At 38.7% G+C, this 22,029-nt stretch overlaps 2 protein-coding genes across 3 annotated transcripts; one reads left to right on the forward strand and one right to left on the reverse strand.

Moving 5' to 3' along the window:
- Window positions 1–1,148: 1,148 nt before the first annotated feature.
- LOC146688956 (uncharacterized) lies at window positions 1,149–15,197 on the reverse strand. Its single transcript, XM_085436253.1, has 12 exons — window positions 15,006–15,197; window positions 11,988–12,141; window positions 11,757–11,910; window positions 10,921–11,127; window positions 9,514–9,666; window positions 9,342–9,432; window positions 8,118–8,289; window positions 7,063–7,219; window positions 6,288–6,470; window positions 4,260–4,344; window positions 3,072–3,167; window positions 1,149–1,907 (listed from the first exon to the last, which is right to left on the reverse strand). Exons 1-12 carry the CDS (start codon window positions 15,103–15,105, stop codon window positions 1,762–1,764), a joined length of 1,698 nt encoding a protein of 565 aa, XP_085292379.1. The 5' UTR covers window positions 15,106–15,197; the 3' UTR covers window positions 1,149–1,761.
- Window positions 15,198–16,858: 1,661 nt separating this feature from the next.
- On the forward strand, window positions 16,859–20,926 carry tm4sf4 (transmembrane 4 L six family member 4). Of its 2 annotated transcripts, none has more exons than XM_085437202.1 (6): window positions 16,859–16,902; window positions 17,125–17,339; window positions 18,132–18,221; window positions 19,299–19,447; window positions 19,967–20,147; window positions 20,348–20,926. In XM_085437202.1, exons 2-6 carry the CDS (start codon window positions 17,169–17,171, stop codon window positions 20,360–20,362), a joined length of 606 nt encoding a protein of 201 aa, XP_085293328.1. In that variant the 5' UTR covers window positions 16,859–16,902; window positions 17,125–17,168; the 3' UTR covers window positions 20,363–20,926. The 2 variants fall into 2 exon arrangements, with proteins under 2 accessions (XP_085293328.1, XP_085293329.1); XM_085437203.1 differs by having other exon boundaries at window positions 16,862–16,890.
- Window positions 20,927–22,029: the final 1,103 nt, after the last annotated feature.

A 22,029-nucleotide genomic window follows, 5' to 3' on the forward strand; every position in this document is an offset into this window, starting at 1 on the left:
AGAAATGGCTCACACTCTGAAATGCCTTTGAGATTCTGATAATTATGTTTATATATTTTGTTGCCTCGGACCAAAAAGGTCAGGCAATAAGCAAGTTCAGCTTCCAGGAGGGAAGAGATTTGTTGTGATTTTTGTCCCAACGTCTTACAAGAACAATGATTAAGAATCACCCCGAGCATCTCTACATCCAAGCCCTTTTTGAAACGTTTTCTTCTAGTTTATTAGGCTCTGCAGCTTCATGTTTTTACTCTCAAGCTCTACAAAAGTAGGTTTGAAAATAAGCTAATATATTGATTAAGCATAACATTATGACCACCTGACTAATAAAGGAGTTGGTCCCTCTTTTCCTGCCAAAACAGCCTTAAACCATTCAGGCATGGACTCTACTAAACCCCTGAAGGTGTGCTGCGGTATCTGGCACCAAGATGTTAGCTGCAGATCTTTGCAGTCCTCTAAGTTGTGATGCATGGCCTCCATGGATCTGAGTTTGTCCAGCACATCCCACAGATGCTCGATTGGACTGAGATCTCGGGCACTGGGAATTTCAGCAATTTGAACTACAGCAGGTCGTCTTTTGGATCGGACCACACAGGCCAGCCTTCGTATGTCACGTGCATCAATCAGCGTTGGCCACTGATGACTCTGCTGCCGATTCACCACTCATCCTTCCTTGGACCACTTTTGATAGATACTGACCACTGCAAACCAGGAACAGCCCACAAGTGCTGTGGTTTTGGAGATTAAAGTTTGTCAAACTGGCTCAAATCCTTACACTTGCCCATTTTTCTGGTTCTAACACATTAATTTCAAGCACAAAATATTCACTTTCTTCCTAATATGTCCCACTCACTAACAGATGCCATGATGAAGAGATAATCAGTGTTATTTACGTCACCTCTCAGTGCTCATAATGTTATGCCTGATCGGTGTACTTCTACTCTAACAGTGTAAAAGCACAATTCATAAAATATGTTTTGTACTGCTGTTTGATTCTGACATCAGGGGCTAAAGCTGCAAGCAATTCAGAAACAACTATAAAATTAGAACCAAAGATTCAAACAGCAACTTAAAATAAATGCACACGTATATGTATTTGGCAGATTTAAGTTAATGCGAACTGATGAAGCGTATTTCACTGACAGAAAATCTGAAATACTGATGTTTTAATTGATGAGATGTTAACAATAACAGAAAATGATTCACAGAAAAAAAGGAAAAGCAACATTATGCAAAATAGAATTTTTAACGCTGACACTATAATACTGATGTACATAATTCAGAGCAGAGTAAAAATGGAATGATAACTTATTGAGGACGGAGGTTTATGTAGGGAACAACACTGCATTTCTAGCAAACTTCAAATCAGCACCAGCTAATTAAAGAGACTGAAACAGATAATTATCTCTGCCAAAACACAGAGTTGAGGAAGGACATCTTTGGCATCAATGCAGCAAAGATAAAGATCTTCCTGTTTGTCACTTTTCACATTATAAATAATCTGAGGTTGTGCTGATTTATACTAAACTCTACATTCAGCAAATGTGCTTTAACTCAACATCTAGTGAACACAGGCATAAAAACATGATTCCACAAGGCACTTCTTGAAGGTACAATGGTTTTTGAAAGAGTTATAAAGCTCACTGTCAAATATCAGCTGACAAATAACAACCTGTGTACTGCACAACATTTGTAGGCATTTCTTTTCAAGTAGTTCTATGATGAAATCTTCTGATTACATCATTAACAAGGCAAGAGCATTTTCTAGTACCCCTGAGCACATCCATCTGCTCTGGGATCCGATCCTGCCCAAAGCACCCTGGAAGGACGATCCCCTTGGGTGACAGACGGATTCCACCAATCCCCCACTGCGATGATCTGCCCCCGCCCAAACTGAGACCTCTTGTGGCCTGTGTGTGTGAATGAAAAGGAAGATGCAAAAACCCGCTGAGCTGTATGGACTGTAGGTACAACAAATGAAAATACATTCTAAGTCTAATTAGCATGCTAGCATCATGAAATCAAGGTTTTTGGAGTGTTAGTCAGAGTCTGAAAATAGGTAGAACATGTAAACCAGAGGATATGAAGATGAGCAGTAGGGAGATGCGTGCACTGTTCTTTTCTTCACTGACAGGTTTTGAACAGTTAGATATTTTAGATTTGTAAATCATTAATCACAAAAACTTAAAACAAAAAGTTCAAAGGTTAAAACCGGCTTCACTGGTTAGCATTTTGTAGAAAATACAGTCAAACACAAGGACAGTGGGGAGGATTGTTTTTATTTGACTTTTTATTCCTCTAGCTAAAACCTTTTATTATCAAATAATATTTCATTAAAATTATCCTGAACTGAGTCTTTTATGATAAATTTTGTTAATGGTTTTAAATTAACATTAAACCACAACATGGAATTTGATACAAAATTAACTTCAAAATGCAGAAATGTGAACTCTTCAGCATATTTTATATTCTGTGCTGCTAGTTGTACAAGAAGCTGATCGCACTATGATCCGACTATCACAGTGGGAAAATCTTGGATAGGCAAAAGTTGATGCACGCATCATATTCACACTCAGAAAAACCAGAGAGCCATCGTAAGCAGCACGTAAGAGGAACAAGTACAAACATCCTGTTAACAACAGGAAGCAAAAGGGTTTATGAGAACTGCGGTCTAATGCCGCTGATTTGAACCTCATGGTTATTCTAAGAAATGGTCTCATTTGTTTACTGCCGTTAGTGTATTGCACATCAATATAATAATTAATGTCACACATTAACTTTTAATGACATAAGTCGTGACTAAAGAACTGAAACGTATTACCTTGACTTACGACTAAGAGCAAAGGCCTTCGAAAGTAACTGTTTTGGTGACATTTTGCACTACAAAGGTGTTTTTCCTGCTTTTCTTCAATCGCTTTCATTAATGAGCAAGAGAATGATCCCAAAAAGTTGATTCTGTTCATCGGGATGTAGCGTTTTCAAAAGAATGATCAGTTTTTTAGAAGTATGACATAAATTACACAGAAAAATTGAATGGAACTATTAATAGTGAGCAAACAGTTAATTATGTGTACCTGACACTGGCCAGTTGACACGGTGTCCTCGTCTTTTCAGTTCCTCAGCTACCTTCTGGTCGATCCCCTCCTCCAGGTTAACCAACCACTGACCAGCTGGGAAAAATGTGACCACATACAACATAATTTAGAGGAGTTTTCTTCTCAAGTGTTTCCAAAAGTAAAAAACAAAAGAAAAAAATGAGAGATGACATCAGCATTTTTAAGGAAAGTCTCATCTACTTAACAAATGATGTTACATCACGCTGAACAGCTGATTTGACTACCAGCCAACCACTTAATAAAATGCATGGCAACATATTTTATGGCAAAGTTAGTTGCTATGTTTACATGTGTTTCAATGGCACATTAACTACCAAACAGCTTAATGTGCATTTCATATGACAAAAATAAAAAATACACAAGCACATGAGCCAATTATACACTTGAACACACTTGATTGTACAGCATACATCTTTAATGGCTAAAAGCAAGAATTGGGTCCACAAGTTTGAATTTATTTTGGATTTTCTCCACACATGATAAAAAGGTTCAAATATAAATGCAGTTAAATCTTGTGGTGCTGAAGAATCTTTTAGCATAACATGACAAAGAGCCTTTTAATCATTTAACTTAATGATCATGATTGATTACAACTAGTGGTTTCTCTTTGCCACTATAAAAAGATTGGTCTGACCAATACTGGGAACAAAGAGAAAGGCCAAGAACTCAGTGAAACTCTCAAAAGAAGAATTGTTGGAAAGGTCCAATTGAGCCATTTCCACACAAGTACAGTTCATCAGATCATCATTTCAAACGACTGTACATAAGTGCAATTTATTCTGATGTGTCACCACTTTGCCAAATGTCACCCTCAGATCAGAGGAAATCAGTCAGCATGTTCAAGAACAACCCAGGAAGCACTAGGGCTCAACACCAGCATAACTGTCCACAATGAAGCGAGTTCCACATCGCCGTGTAGCAGGCAGCACTGATCCAAAGCGATAGTGCTTCACTTCATGCAAACAATCTGTTATAGTGGCATAAATGAATGTCCGAATGACTTATCTAATCAATATTTTGACTAAACACACAATGTTACTGATCATTAATCAAGACATAATGTTCTTCTGCTCTTTAAGCTTGCAAATGATTCTAACATTTGCTATAACGGCGCGTGTTTGTGTGTGTGTTTTTGTGCAGGCCTACTTTTGTGGTCATACTCTACATAGACTCTAGGTGCATCCAGGGCTTGCTGAGGATTCATCCCAAACTCCATCATGTTTAACAGCACCTAACGCAAGAGCAGCATTGGTCACGAGATTGAACGACATATATCTGATGACACTGAAGTCAAGTTGGATATAAGTGTAGTGACATTAAACTAGCTCTGCCAATGACAAAATATTCATGTTAAAAATCAAACCTTCTGCTCTCTCTTTTGAGATTATATATATATATATATATATATATATATATATATATATATATATATATATATACACAGTGGGGCAAAAAAGTATTTAGTCAGCCACCGATTGTGCAAGTTCCCCCACTTAAAATGATGACAGAGGTCAGTAATTTGCACCAGAGGTACACTTCAACTGTGAGAGACAGAATGTGAAAAAAAAATCCATGAATTCACATGGTAGGATTTGTAAAGAATTTATTCATAAATTAGGGTGGAAAATAAGTATTTGGTCACCTCAAACAAGGAAAATCTCTGGCTCTCACAGACCTGTAACGTCTTCTGTAAGAAGCTTTTCTGTCCCCCACTCGTTACCTGTATGAATGGCACCTGTTTGAACTCATCATCTGTATAAAAGACACCTGTCCACAGCCTCAAACAGTCAGACTCCAAACTCCGCCATGGCCAAGACCAAAGAGCTTTCGAAGGACACCAGGAAAAGTATTGTAGACCTGCACCAGACTGGGAAGAGTGAATCTACAATAGGCAAGCAGCTTGGTGTGAAAAAATCAACTGTGGGAGCAATCATCAGAAAATGGAAGACATACAAGACCACTGATAATCTCCCTCGATCTGGGGCTCCACGCAAGATCTCATCCCGTGGGGTCAAAATGATCATGAGAACGGTGAGCAAAGATCCCAGAACCACACGGGGGGACCTGGTGAATGACCTGCAGAGAGCTGGGACCAAAGTAACAAAGGTCACCATCAGTAACACACTACAACGGCAGGGAATCAAATCCCGCAGTGCCAGACGTGTTCCGCTGCTGAAGCCAGTGCATGTCCAGGCCCGTCTGAAGTTTGCCAGAGAGCACATGGATGATACAGCAGAGGATTGGGAGAATGTCATGTGGTCAGATGAAACCAAAGTAGAACTTTTTGGTATAAACTCAACTCGTCGTGTTTGGAGGGAGAAGAATACTGAGTTGCATCCCAAGAACACCATACCTACTGTGAAGCATGGGGGTGGAAACATCATGCTATGGGGCTGTTTTTCTGCCAAGGGGACAGGACGACTGATCCGTGTTAAGGACAGAATGAATGGGGCCATGTATCGTGAGATTTTGAGCCAAAACCTCCTTCCATCAGTGAGAACTTTGAAGATGAAACGAGGCTGGGTCTTCCAACATGACAATGATCCAAAACACACCGCCCGGGCAACAAAGGAGTGGCTCCGTAAGAAGCATTTGAAAGTCCTGGAGTGGCCTAGCCAGTCTCCAGACCTCAACCCCATAGAAAATCTGTGGCGGGAGTTGAAAGTCCGTGTTGCTCGGCGACAGCCCCAAAACATCACTGCTCTCGAGAAGATCTGCATGGAGGAATGGGCCAAAATACCAGCTACTGTGTGTGCAAACCTGGTAAAGACCTATAGTAAACGTTTGACCTCTGTTATTGCCAACAAAGGTTATGTTACAAAGTATTGAGTTGTATTTTTGTTATTGACCAAATACTTATTTTCCACCCTGATTTACGAATAAATTCTTTACAAATCCTACCATGTGGATTCATGGATTTTTTTTCACATTCTGTCTCTCACAGTTGAAGTGTACCTCTGGTGCAAATTACTGACCTCTGTCATCATTTTAAGTGGGGGAACTTGCACAATCGGTGGCTGACTAAATACTTTTTTGCCCCGCTGTGTGTGTATATATATATATATATATATATATATATATATATATGTGTGTGTGTGTGTGTGTGTCTATTATTAGAATAAAAATATAATTATGCCCCACATTGTTGCTCTGTGACGCTTGCTGACTCTGTACCTGTACGTGTCCTTGTGGTTGCATAAAAGCTCCCATCACGCCGAGAGCAGCAAGGAGCCGGGGTTTTTGTGATGTGGTTGTTGAATCGGTGAGGAGTGCAGGTATAATGGTGTGATACACCCGCTTCCTCCCAGCAACGCAGTTTATGTGATTACGGCACAGGGAAAAGTTAGCGCCGCGATTCTGCAGAGATAGAACAAAGAAATCAGAATTCAACCCTTTTAGCTTAAACACTTATGTTTTATGCTTCAGTCTATGTGGTTCCAGTTTAGGAGGCTACAATGTCTTCATGACTTCATCAATACATTTACATGCACAACAAAAATGAGCTTGTAAGGTAATGTGAGCATGCAAATTAAGGTAATGAAATATGAAAATCTACAACTTTTTCCACCCAGGCTTCATTTTATATGTCTTTTTTCCCTTAGTTTCACACGGCAGCATTCATGTTCATGTAAAATTCTCTTACATATGTGCTGCTGTGTTACTGGGAAGTTTATTGTAATTATAAAAACCTATAGAGCTTTATTAATGCGGTATATAAGAGGCAAGCTGAGAAATCAGCTGAAAGTGTGGTAATGCAGGATCTTGTTTTATGCTGATCACTTTAAAAATGACCCTAATTATTTGAAGCATAATCTCATATTACACTAAATTCTTAGCATTTTTCCATGATTTAGAAGAATTCCTAGTCTTTCAGTAAATCAAACAGATAAACGCCATTGCTACCTTACATGCGCACAAATAAAGACATTCTCTTTCTGACCCTTCAGACCTGTAGTGAGAATCCACAGTCTTTAGGGACCAGCCCCGTCCCAAAGCCCATATAGTTGCTGTTGACAAAGGAGCATGCATTCCTCTCACTGTCTATCACACAGAAATACACCGTGTCACTTCCTGTCATCAGGCCGGGCTCCACTCGCTCCATGGCCCTGCAGAGTCACACAAACATACAAGAACAATCATATTCATTAATAAGTTCACCTGACAGGTCTGTTTTTTACTATTGATTTATTAAAATATTTGGAAAATGAAAGAAAAATTAAGACTCAAGTAGACTGAAAAGAAAACGTGTTGGTTTAAGAACAAAACCAAACTACCAAGTTTGCAAAGATAATTGAAAGGTTTCATACTTATGCAATAAATGTTTCCATAAACACAATATTACAGGTATGAACGAGGGTTGAGGAGTTTTCCTGCCTTAAAGTACCTTTATCTGTAGATTTCTATTTCTTTTACAATAACCAGATTATTGCAGTGCAGTAAAAAATATTTATAATTTCCTGTTTTTATATGACTTCCCATTATTGCCTAGTTTATTAGAAGCATCTAAACATTAAAAGTGTGAAGAGGTTGTGAGGATAACAAGACATCAGAATCAAATTGACGCCTCATTTGGACCTGGTTGACTCATTTAGGTTAAGTTGACAACCAATGGAAGCGAGACGTAGAATTAGTGTGTGGATTTGTGTGTTTGATGGTGCAGTGACACCGAAATGAACTCGGCAATTTCAAAAAAGCAGGATTTAATACCTGGTATACATCAATATATGTTAATACAATTATTGTGTTGTTGTTAACTTTTATAGTCTGTTTGTCTTTCCCCTGATAAAGACCAGATCAAGTTCAAAGTCCTCAACAATATAACACATTGTTTCTAAAATATACACTCACACAACGACACACGCCCTGGGTGAATGTGAGGGAAGAGACGAGAAGGGATGGGCGCTCAGGTCAGGGGAAGTATAAGTCTACAGACCTATCTAAAGTCAACAGAGGACGACTGGTACACACTGGTACTAACAGATATACACACGCAGAAACACACACCTGTCCGTGCTGATGAGCTGTGCTCGCTGGTGACTGTAGCCCTTGTCCAGCAAGGTTTCCAAAGGGATAGTCACATGACTTGAGTCACCCAGGTAACGCAGAGCATCTGTTAGAGCCAATCGCACAGCCTCAACCAGTACATGGATATAGTCAGAGCTGTTATGGCCTTTAGCTACACACACACACATACGCACACACACAAACACATAGAAATGTATTATAGGGCCCAGGAAAAGCCAAGTATGTAGGTTCATGAACTCTGACTGCACAAAAACAAAAACAGTTACTTATTTTACAATTTACTTTCTGTCAGTGTAAAGAAGTAGTACAAATTTAATCCATAAGATAACATAAGTTACGTGATAAAGAAGTGGTGCTGTAGTGAAAGAAATGAATTAATTAGGACTCTTTGGACTTAAATTAGAAGAAATTAATGTGTAAAACTATAGAAAAAAGTTGCTATAGCTCATTGTCCAGTCTCTCCTGTAAATATAAAATGGTAATTCACAAAAAAAATCTCTTTTTATAAATGTGGAGCCCATGGGGGGAAAAAACCTGTAGTAAATAGCATAAAAAACAGAAAGATTTCTAGCTTTTCACTGTATATCTATCACATAATTACTTTGGTGGAGTATAAATGGCCACGGGGAAGGTCCTTATCAATTACAGTTACAGATAAAGCTTTCTTCATATTTTCCAAAGCGGTCCAGGGGGCCGGTTTAGAGTCTTTGCTGGACAGATTCTGGCCCCCGGGACCTCATGTTTGGCATCCCTGCTATTTGGAAAAAAATTAACCTCATAGAGGTTAGTTTTTGTGGACAAGCATATCCTTTTCCCTTTTTGGTCAAAGGTAGATCAGAGCACACTGCGATGTGTTCCAGCACAGGGACGGCAGGTCGGGCCAGTGAAATCACCAGCGAGCTGACTTCCATAATGCAGGAAAATCCATTTTAATTTTACTGTTTTATTTATATTTTGAATGTCTCTTTAGTTTTTCTGCTGAGCAGCTTTTTATTTCCCCTGCGCTGGGCTGGGACAAACAGGCAGAACACTGTAACTAACTGGGTTGGGTTATAAAATGTGATTTATGAAAATGTAGGAGATATATGGTTTTTATTTTTATGACTCAGCCACTTCTCCAGACTCATATTTACTGTATACTTAAGATTTTACAACAGGCAATAATGCACCTGGCAGGGACTTCTTCACTGTCCCTGTGGTTACCTTTGAGTTGAGGAAAGTTCTCCAGGATGTTGAGCATGAGCAGGGCAGCCAGTCCCTGACTGTTAGGAGGAAGCTCCCACAGACGTACACCCTAAACACACAGTGAAGTCAAGTTCATTCTGCTGACCATGTTATTAAAATACACACATGACCGGCATCTTTGGTTTCTGACCTTGTACTCTGTGCTTATGGGGGTGATGACCTCGCTGTCATGGCTGCTCAGGTCACCCAAGGTCATGACTCCCCCATTTTGGTTGATGACGTCAACAATGGCCTGGGCCACTCTGCCCTGGTAGAAAGCTGGCTTGCCACGCTCACCGAGCTCCTGTCGATACATGAGCTCATGTACTGCTCACTCAGCCACAGTACAAAACGTTTTACAGATGGTGGTTAACATGATATCGAGGAACACTTGTCCAGCGTTTAAAAGTTCACTCCAGTCAATGTGTGTGTGTGTGTGTGTGTGTGTGTGTGTGTGTGTGTGTGTGTGTGTGTGTGTGTGTGTGTGTGTGTGTGTGTGCTTGTGACTTTGCCCCACAGTGAAGTCACGCAAAACTATCGAAGAACAATCAAAGAATCTAATCATCAATGAGGCTGAGGTCATCGCTGTTCTTTCCACTGCCTCATGGTCATGAGTGTAGGTGTGTGCGTGTGTCTGTGGGTGTTGAGATAGGGCACATTTGGCCATCTTCCTGCGTTATGGTATTATAAACGCTTGATTGTTTGAATTGATTTCAATCCATGTGAATGTTCAGCCATGACTCTGTGTCTAATTTTGTATATGTAATGGCACATTTATACAACTATTGTCATTTCATAGATTCCGGAGTCAGTCAGACTAAAGAAAACCATGGCTTATGTCATTGTGTGTTTATCTGAGTGTGTGGTTGCCTGCTTGTGAGTCACCACTAAAATATGCATTAAGGTGGAGTACTTACAGTACTGACACATGGCACTAAAAAAAGCAGCATTCGCATTTCAGTAGCTGAATAAATTTGTTATGACCTGAAGCTTTATTGGCTTCAGGTCATAACAAATTACTCACAGTAACTTTTAAAACTACACTTAAAACATAATCACCATTTTATTTGTCAGAAGCAATACATCACACAAATCCTTTTTTCCCTCTACTGACTATCTTGTTACACACTGTACCCTGTCGAATTTTGCCAGGTCTTGCCAAGCTGTACAGCCAGAATGCTGACACCACATGAGCCATTTTGCTGCCCTTATATCCTCAGATGGGGCTTTTCTGCCCAAAGACAAGCTTTTAAAAGTATCACATACATCCATCCATTTCTATCTAATCCCCATTATCTATTGTTGTTCTGCTTTCACTACTTCCTCTCCACTGTTCCATTACTCTTCTCTTAGAGATTTAACTTCCTATGATACCTCTGGGCTTATCCAAGGCCTTGTAGTATAAAAGGCTAAGTTAAATTTAGAAAACTCCTATAATGACACAGAACAAACAGGGGTTTCTCACAACTTCTACATTGTTGTGTTTCCTTCTTGTGTGAATAACACAAGTTATTAGAAATAAATGACCTTCTGCTCCTCAAGTGACCTGTGGATTTACCTTCAAAGTTCGAGCCAGGCCAGTGTTTTGGAATACTTGTCCACATTTGGGCGCATGACCGTCAATCATCAATTCTACACCCAGTTCCTTTCCAGCATCCCTCAAAGCAGACACCCAGTTCGCCCAGTGGTGAGCTGTTAACTCAGCCACAGGAAACCCCACCTCTGCTAGTTCCACAGCCCCACTCAGGACCTCCTGTAAGGACAGCTAGCAAAGTAGGCAGAGGAAACACATGCATGTAACAGGAAACTGAACTGAACAGGAAGAGTGAGATACTGCTCCGTGACAAAATAAGCAAAGGATACAACTAATTTACAATTTTCTGAGGGAATTCCACTAATTTGAATGTTGGTCATCAAGCAATGTGTTTGATTTTCCTTCACCGCCATTTACATTGCACGTCATTTAACCTACATATAAGGTGAGAAGTAATGAACAAGTCATATTGATCTCTGTTGCTTCCAATATAATGGGAGTCTTTGAATATAATGGGAGTCTTTGAATATAATGGGAGTCTTTTTTGTTTGTTTTTTTAGATAGACTTTGTCCCCACTTTCAAGGACCTGCATCAAATTTAACCATAGATGGACAAGTTATTGCAGCTGTGACCAAATAAAGGAAATCTCTACAGAGGCAATGATAAGCTTTTCCATTCTTTGTTGATGTCTCTTTGGTTCAAAGTCAAGTCCTATTTCCAGGCATGTTTGTGCATGCTGGTCACTTCTGCAGGGTTTATAGGTATTTACCTCAGTCAAATGATTTATCTCAGACGGGCTGCCAGAGTGTTCTATAAAACACTCCCATGTCACAGATATAGAAGACAAACATAAGTAAACCTTGTGACTTCCTAGCAGCTGCACAGTATCACACCAACATGCTGGGGCCCCAGGGACTGTAACATTCAGAGCATCAAACACTGAAGGAGGCTTCTCTGCGGTGTAACCTTGTCCTTCCAGGAAGTCCAGGGTCAGTGCTCGGGGAGAATGACCACTGAGGACACAGAGAGAGGTTCGGTTTATTTTTGCACACATAGGGAAAAACAAGGAAAGCACCAAAGGATTCCCCACCTGCCATTAATCCCTCTGATCTCTCCAGTGTTTCCGTTGTAGAACAAGCAGAAGGCGTCTCCACCAGGGCCGGTGCTGCACGGCTCTGTTACTGCCAGGGCTGCTGCTATGGCAACTGCAGCATCTGCCGCATTGCCACCGCGCTTCAGGACATCTGGACACAAATATGTACCCATGACTGATGGATGTGACTGGTTTGTGCAACATATTAGATCACAACAGCATTCCTAGCATGAAATTGTCATGGTCCGGGGTCTTGGGCCCTGGGTTTTGCGTTTTCTTGGGCTTTTAATTCTTCACTATTTATTTTGGTGTTCTGAGGCCTGTACAACAAAGCTGGATTTGGTTTTATCCACATAACCTAACCCAGGGCTTTCTATACTGTGACAGTGGTTCTTTTCTTACCAGGGTACATCACCATAGTAACTTATGCTGCAAACCAAACCTGGTCCAAAGCATGTTATGTTATGTAAACTCACCTCCTAATGATGAGTCAAGTCACAGTGTCACCATTCCTGGAACAACCCCTCTGACCTCTGTGCTCAGATAGTAGGGGGGTTTAAAATATTTTTAATAGCATCTAATGTCTTTGTTTATCCCTGATGAGCATCAGTAATAATGCTCATCTTTGGGGTTTTTGTATGTTTGTTTTTTTTTTTCTTCCTGTTGGCTGCATGCAATTTTACGACAATTTTGTTGTTCTAAAAGTATTCATATAGAAATCACTGCGCCTATTTGTACTTGTGGATCTCTCTTGTTAGTTTTGATTAGTTTCACCTGTTTCTTGTTACCGATCTGTTTCCACTTTCCACTTTTTTATTACAACAGCTTACAAATAAACAGCTTTTGACATTTAACTCTCAGCGTCTTTGCATTTAGGTCCTTACCTCCATACACTCCAGCATAATTTGACAAAAAGAACACTCCCACATCATGTTTTAGCTGAATTCTTTTCTCACAGCCCAATTTAGCTTTTTAGATTTACAAATGAGCTTATATATTTATTGTAGATGTCACAAAACACCAACAAACCAGATTTATGCTCACTTCTATAAGCAAATGTGTAATTACTGTTTAGCCTTTTTTGGCCCACATAACTGGTTATATAATCAATATACAATTAAGTGAATATGTGTGACTGAACACTTTTCTCTTATAAGTTCATTTGACACTCCTTTTTTAAAATGGTAATGCTGAAATGTGTTTAGAATTTTCTACTGTTCACAACGCTTTTTTAAAATAAATTTAAATACCATCTCATTTATGTCATGCAAACCATTTTTGCTTTAGACTTCAACCACCAGCTCCCTTTCCCTGTTCTTGATTAAGTACTGCTAGAGCTTAATCATGCAGATATTATTCTCTGAATCTCCAAGCACGATATCCCAGTACACTTCAGACCCAGCCACACCCTCAGACAAAAATTGGTTACCCATTGGAGTGCTCAGACCTCTACACTGAAGAAACCAAACAGCCCCCAGCTTGACAGGATAAGACATTTAAAGGATAAAGGTCACTCTTTTGAGGATTCCAATATTCACATTTTGGACAGAGAAGACAGATGGCTTAAAAGAGGAGTGAAAGAGGCCATCTATGTCCACTGTGAATGACCATCTTGGAAAGATCAGTGGAGGTGGCTTACCTAAAATGCAGTTTTGAGATCCCCTCCGAGTCACCTTCACCTCAACCCCAAATCACATCTTGTGTCAGGTGTTGTCAATAGGTCACATGACAGGGTGAGGCAAAGTTTTACAATGGTTTCACCCGAAACCTCTGCTGATAATGACCTACGCCTTTTTTCATACCTTGGCTCATGTGATGGGGCACATGATCAATATTGGCTCAAAAGATCCACGATCCATATCCAATGGCTGAGGACTCCACAGATACTGTCAGTTTCGGGGCTCTGCAAACTATATTCTACTTATATTTGTATCTCAGAAGCACCAGAATACAGTATATTAAACAGAAATGAAAGCATAGACAGAACCGGCTCCGTGAGGGGATCATATACATATACTACTCTAACTGGAATACTAATCAATATTGTGAGATGTATTGATTTTTTAAAACAAATCAGCCAATCACAATCAAGCTAGGTGAAACAAGACATTACGAGAAATGATCGACACAATAACAATTTTATACCTATAATCGGGATTCTGACCTATATGCTCTGTTGTATCTATTTTAACTAATGCATTGTCAAGTCCCACAAGGAAGCCTGACATAAGGTTCTGGTATCCAGCTGCAAGGGTTTACAAAGTGATCCATCGGTGAACTGAATATCTTTCAGTCTTAAATTGCTGGTTGGACCAAACCAGTATCTAAGACTTTCTAACATCTTATAGACAAAACATAAACACTGAGGTGGCTTCAAACATATAGCTTATAGGTGGAGAAGGATTTTGACTGGAATACAGGTGCATCCAATTTTAGTGGCCAATATAAAAATGTATATACATTTTCACCTGTGTTTTCATCTAGCTTAAGGTCGAATTATTTTTCTTTTTTTAAGTATTCACAGCACATCGATATATATATATACGATTAAGAAAAGTATCTTTATGACTCTTTGTGACCAATACTATAATAAATCCAGCCCTTTTTGGCCGCCGCCCTCTTGGCCAGATCTCTTATTTGTGGCTCAAAATGACTTGATATCTTTCATGAGAGATACGTTTGACATATGTTTAACAGATTATTGGCAAGTAAGTCATTTATAACGGTTTAAATATGGGCAATGATGTTTTGGCACATACCGGAAATCCCTTTTTGGCTCAGCATAGTCTTCATAGCAGTTGCTGAGATTTGATGGTTTAATAGCATCAGATTAGCGCTTACGATACCAACTGAATCTTTACTGTCACCCTTTATTTTTTGTCTTTTGGGTTACAAACATGTTGGTAAATTTTGCGTCACGCAGTCAGATTCTTTGTGCTCATACTTCGAAATAAGAATATAAAAGTTTTTGGCTGTCTTTTCGTTTCAATTCTCCACGGCACTCCACCCACTTACCCAGTCCTATACTGGAAGCTAAAGGTTGGCTGGAGGCCACGCAGCCGTGTAAACACACAACAGGGGACCGACGAGAGGAAAAAGTCAAGTCGGTTCCCATTCTGGTTTCAAATATCAGCGACTGAGGCAGAAACTACGTGAAAATGACGGACGAGTAAAAAAGAGAACTGGACTTTACTCCTCTGATCGATTGCTCTGATGTCGACAAGGCAGACAAGATAAGCGTATCGCAGACAACATCGATCATTGATCGGCGGGATAATCAGTATTATTGTTGTTTTTGTTGTTACTGCTGCGTTTATGTGCCACTTTATGAATTGCTTTAAGGTTAAGTTTTCACTCGGAAAACTGAGAACTGGCACAATCTCAACACTAACAGAAAAAACTACAACGGAATCTCATAATGGAATATCTAATGGAAATTGTTTTTCCATTAGATATGTGGGTTCTTTCAAAGATGGAACAAAGGTTAAATCGGACTATTAAAACAATAAATAAATAACAAAATGCACTTTTGTACATGAATGGAATTTTAATAATTTAATTTAATTTAATAATTCACTAAATACAAAATAACAGCCAGAAAATACAATTCACAATCCAAGTGTTTAAAGTTTTATAGTTATCTAACAGCTACTCACATTTGTTAGCCTTTTATTGGGAGTTCACTTAAAGCTTACAGTAATGGAGAATTGTCGCTATCAATAGTAACAGGTATATTTAAAAATGTGTAAAGAGACTGACCAAATACTGTAGATCCACCTGAGGAAGCCAAATATAGTTTACTGTATTTGTTTACTTCTGCCAAACAAGGAATGCTTTTTATGTGATACTAGATGTCTTTTGTCAACATGTTTTCTTCTTATTCACTATATTAAAAGCCAGAATCATTCCAGAAGCAAGTCTGATTGCTCAGCAGTCATCTTGAAACATCTCCAGGAATTTAATTGAACAGTTACTGCGAAGTAGTCTTTAATTTCACTGTTTGTCTTGATATGAAAACTGGAAGTTATAGTGTGGTATCCACAATCATATGATGTTGTGGAAGGGTTTTTAGACCAGCTTAAGATCCAATAGTTGATGCTTCTCTGTAATGTCTCTATCATAACTAAAATCACAGGGACAGGTTCACACAAAAATAGATATCAGAGACCAATGTCTAATCCAGATCCTTGTTGTTAAGTAGTTCACCCAGATTACCTTGAAAAGACCAAATTAAATTTAACCGATCAACATCAATAGATGCCTTCATTTACAATGAGAGTTGATTAAAGACAGAATTCACATGTTATTCACCCGACAAGCTTTCGTATTTAATCGATAGATAATTTATTACAAGAAAGGCTGTGGTCCACTGTACTTCTACTGGGTGTTTCTGACACTTCTACAGTGATTAATGATGAACATTGCTCATAATAATGTTCCACTCCAAGATTACTCACTGTGTCAGGTGACTAACAGCTAAGAGGGCCTCACTGTATAGACCAACTGTCTGTCACTTCCTCTTCTGTCTCCATGTGAACTCAGTGTAGAACATTAACTAGTGTGACCGCTGTGTCTTCACTGCTGTGTCTGTGTGCACACACAGGTATGTAATTCAGCATTAATGGCTCTCGGTGTGTTTGCATGCAGCCATGAGCATGTGCATGTGTGTTTGCACATTGCGTGCACAACTGGGAGAGATCCTGCCATATTACAGCTGCCTAATGTAAAATTGAAGCAATGAGATCACACAGAGATAGGCGGGGATGGGGTGAAGGGAGGGTGAGGGGAAGGCGTGGGTGGGGGGTGGGGAGAAGGGAGAGGGGGATTCTATAAAGGCTCATTCAATTATTAACTATTCTCACATATCTGGGACAGGTGAAGCAGACGCATCATTCAAAAGGTCTGAGATTTGGTGAGAAACTTTTAGGGTGTGTTGGGGACACTGCGCTTAATACAGGTCGAATGTAATAGGTGCAGTGATATTCTTCAGTGCCACAATCTCAACATTTTATCATTTGAGCCCCTTGAAGTGGATAAAGACTGGGCTTAATTTAAGTCTAAATCATTTCGCTGAGATAATTCAACGGAAACAGCATCCCAGGTGGAGTTTTAAAGTTCCCTTCTCTAACTTCAGGTGTTGTTGGTGTCGTCGGGAGCTGTCGAAACATCAGCGTCAGAATGTGTTCGGGTGGCTTTGCTAGATGTCTGGGGTTCACTCTGATACCCTTGTGCATTGTGTGTGTGCTCTGCAACATCCTGCTCTTCTTTCCCGGAGGAAAGTCGGTGGACAGTAAAAACATCACAGACCAGGTCTGGTACTTTGGAGGCATTCTGGGATCTGGAGTGCTGGTGAGTGCATTAGTGAACAATACAATGAAATTATGTTTTTAAAATATGAATTAATTCATCTTCAGCTCATGACGTCATGATTGTTAGCCATTAATGTTGTAATTATTGGTATAGCTAAACTTATTCTCAGTAAATAATCTAACAGTCAGTTTGGAATTAAATGGTTAATACCTGCAGAATATCAGAAAGTTGCAATGTATGTGTTATACTGCACTTAACCAGTTAATTAGACCAGCGCTCAATAAAAAGTTTATGTCACAACTCCCCTAAATTAACAGTATTAGTAACTACCAAAATAATTTTCATGCTTCTGTAATAGCGAATCCATCTGTACATGCAAACTCATTAATCAGTATTTTTTCATGTTAAAATATAATTATTGTTGTTATCCACGAATTCTCTAATTTATTGTTTTACAAAAAAGAGAGAAATTACAAAAGTATAGAATTACACCTAATTATGGTGGACCGAAAAATATGTTTTACTGATTGAATGTTATGCCAGTCCAAATTTAGGTTTAAACAAGTTTTTGGCACATTTCTAAAATATTTGTGTTTTCTTGTTTTTTATACATTTGTTAAGCACTGCATGTCAAACGGTGTTGTGAATAAATTGTACGCTTCTTCTTAGTTATTGTTGTTATTATTATGTGTATATGAAAACTGCACAAAGGAACGTTTATCATTAGATACACAGTCAGTTTCAGACTGATTAACAATTTTGTTACAGCTTTAATGAATGACCGGTTCATTAATGATCTGTGTGTGAACTGTGTGTGTTTTTGGGTGGCAGATGATCTTCCCTGCTCTGGTCTTCCTGGGTCTGAAGAACAATGACTGCTGCGGTTGCTGTGGCAATGAAAGCTGTGGTCGGAGATTCGCGGTGAGAAGATTTTTCACGTTCAATTTTGATCTGTTTTTCTGAAACAAGTCTCTCCTTTAAATGAGATGTTGAGTTTCAATTGGACTACACATAAACAGCAAGTGTAACTAGTGACATCAACAATGGCACCAATCAACTGGCCCTTTAAACAACGAAAGTGCAAAAAGATGCTTAAAAGGAGGCAGCTACATGGAATAAAGTGAATATGCGGTGTGTTTAAAAAAAGGTGTGACCATTAGGCCAAACCTGGCCTTTTTGCTTGGACAAGTAAAGCTCAGTGATGTTCCGTGGAGGCAAAAACACACACACATTTAACAAGACTGAAAAGGCACTCAAATATATATACAGCATACAGCTGCATTAGATAATTGCTACCTAGAGCATGACCCAGTGCACAAATGTGATCAGAAATGTCTTCAAATATTACTGTAAGTTGATGCAATTAATTGAGAATTAATCTAAATTAAAAGGAATGTGAAAATTAGATTTTTAAAAATTCCAGTCTAGGCAGAAACGTTAGACCTCTGTTCTCTGAGGACAAGGGTCTTCAGGGAATCTTCAGAAAATCTAAGTTTTCTTTGTCATTTGGGTTTTTTTTCCTCCTAACAGTTTTAAAACTATTAAAAACAACATTTATATTAGAGGTATTATGCTTGAGGGTCTACCAGTCACCTGTTAACTTCAGCGTTGAGATACTCTGAGCGTGTAATGGAAAACAAACACAGATGAACTATGTACACACATCCCCTCATGATTTACACAGCAATAAATTGGGAAAACACACACCCTCCCATAAAGTACTACAAATTCAATCATGGTAACACTCCCCGCACAGCTGTGTAGCACAGAGCCTGCGTTGTACAGTTAGGATCACGCAATTGATCGATACTTCAGGAATGTGTGCAAGTGTTACTTTGTGCACCTGGCCTTGAGCACGGCCTCTGGATACTAACACAATAACTTCATTGATGTCTTATTTTAAGAAGCTTAAAGGGGCATTGTTAAATGTTTTGATTCTCAGTATGAGTAACTGACCATGCTTCTCCCCACTCTCTCTCTCTCTCTCTCTCTCTGCAGATGTTGAGTTCGATGCTGTTTGCAGGTATTGGTGTTGTTGGTGCCGGTTACTCAGTTATAGTCTCAGCGGTGGCCATCAACCGTGGACCTAAGTGTTCCTTTTTTATAAACGGCACCACACTCGACTGGGGCTATCCTTTCTCCAATGGGTGAGACATAGAGAATAATCAAGTGTTAAAATGCGTTCAGTAGTTTGTTTTTTTTATCACTCTGTCCATAGCAATGGAATGATCAGCATGTCCTTTCTTTCAGCTGGGTACACATGAAAGCATTTGGAATACATACAGGCTAAATTTGTAGCACCTCCAATTCTCAGTGCTCAGTGAAGGCTTCGTTTCAGATAGTGTGGGGCCTGTTTGGGGATTCTGTTTGCAGTACAGATGCATGACACAACCAGAGAGACATACAAATACTGTCTTGTAAAAGGGCTTCACGCTAAATCTGGCAACTGATTTGCTAAGAGCCAAACACTAAGAATTCTGTGCCAATAACAGTGTAAACTGCTGTTTATTTTAAGCACAACTAAATGTAAACTTAATCTGAACATTTAAGAGTCGAAGTGTATTAGTGCTACCTTTGCTGCACTTGTCTCTTGTATCTTAAGGTAAACTGTGGCTCACGAAACATCTCACATATTTGCTCTTTTCTTTTTAACCCTTCCTCTACAGAGACTACCTAGGCAACGCAACTTTGAGGGATACTGTGTGTCAAGAGCCAGCGGGTGTGGTGCCCTGGCATCTGTCTCTCTTCTCTGTGCTGCTGGTCATGGGTCTGATCCAGGTGGCGCTGTGTGCTTTTCAGGTGATAAACGGCCTGCTGGGAGCTCTGTGCGGGGACTGCTGTGGAGGGGTCAGTATCTACTCTGCTATGAGTTTCTCCTTAGTTGAGCACAGTTTTCTATTTTCTTTTATGACAAGAATAAAGATCTTACATTAGCTTCATAGAGCTGGAGGATATCATGTAATTGCTTATAGGTTGAGGATAAGTGTTAATAAACAGAGATTTAAACACACACACACACAAAAATAATAATAATTTTTGTCTTTCAGGGTGATGAGCACTGAGCACTGCATGTGGCTGAAGGTTGCTGACTTTCCTGGTTCCAGATGATCCGACTCTTGCTTAAGACTAAGTAATATAGCAGTGATATTTTGTCAAAAAGCTCATTGATTCCAATGTGGGATTTATCAGAAAACACTGGAAATGACACGAGCTCTTTAAGAGTTTCCTATTTCTTTTTTAATGAACACAGATGAGTCTGTCTTCGTAATATGAAATCTGAATCTGCTATGCTGCAAATAATTTCCAACACTAGCCACTGTAGTCCCTGATTTACTGCTATGTGGGTTAGTTTTGTAGAATTAAACTTGCTTTAATTCAATAAGAAAATATATTTAATGTAATATTTTATGTCATATTTTATTTTTTCAATTTTCTTTCTTGTGTAGTCAAACAAATGTAACTCCTAAAAGTGGCTTCTTTTATAGAGGAGTTTTATCTGTTGCTTGACTGCCTCCTGCTGGGGAAGATGTAAATTTACCTACACCATTAAAAAATAACGTCTTACAGAGAGTGGTCTTATTAAAAGACTGGTTCATTTCTTAAATAAATTAATTTTTTTATGTGTATTACATTTACTGCTTTCAACCCAAACTAATCACGGCGGATATTTTCCCCTTTCTCATAAAACTTTTAATTCTATGGCATGTTAATAAAGTTTATCTTTCACTGGTTCACTAGACAATAAGTGGTTTATATTGATATCATCCAGCATCAGTTTCAGTATCACACACTTAAAGTTACACATCTCCAGAAAAATGCTATTATAATTAACTAAAACTAGAATAAAATCTGAAGGTAGGTGTGGGGGGAAACATTTCAGTTAAATAAAATTTAAAAAACAACAACAACTAGATTTTCAAAAATTAAAACAAAAACTACCTGAAATGATATTGTGAGCTTGGAGAACTAACAAATATTTATTTATTTATTGGAACTGAAGGTATATTTTTTTGGTAGTGTGGCCTTTTTTGTTTGGTTTTTATGGATGTGGAGTAAATGTCCTTAGCTTTATTACAGATTACCTGATGAGTTATTGATCAATATGCTTGTTGAGACATATGAAACTTGAAAAGGTTCTGTATTTTTATTTTATTTTATTTTTTTGTAATGCCAGTGCTGATTTTCCAGAATCTTGGCTCTGATATTTTAATAATAATTAAAACTGTAATGCCAAGTGTATTGTATTTGATACACGAGTATTTGTGAGTGTTTAAAACCTTTACATCATCTTTTTTTTTTTACTGAAAAAACAGAATAAATTGCACAAGAAATTTTAACCAATAAATTGTAGTAAAAGTTATTTTTTAATGATAACTTGAACTACTATATTCATCCTCCTATATTCACCCATCCATTCTCTTCCTGATCAAGGTTGTAGGAGGGCTCGGGCTTACCATAGGGTGAGATCTTTTATATGCCAATTCATTCTTATTTATTTATTCATATTTGTTTTTAATAGAATGTTCTCGCAATTATTTCATGGTTCATGCTTTACACAAATAAAAAGACTAAAACTAATACAGAAACTAAAAAAACTAAACTAAACCTTTTTAAACAAGTCAAACTTTTTTTGAAAGAAGAAAATCCACTCTGGAAATTAACTGAAACGAAACTGAATTAAAAGCAAAAATGAGTCAGAATAAAATAAAAATAAAGCCTAAGTAGAAAA

This window comes from Copadichromis virginalis, linkage group LG17, assembly GCF_057382275.1.
Source record: "Copadichromis virginalis isolate Kocher_CV1m ecotype Utaka linkage group LG17, C_Virginalis_male_GT1.1, whole genome shotgun sequence".
NCBI lineage: Eukaryota > Metazoa > Chordata > Actinopteri > Cichliformes > Cichlidae > Copadichromis > Copadichromis virginalis.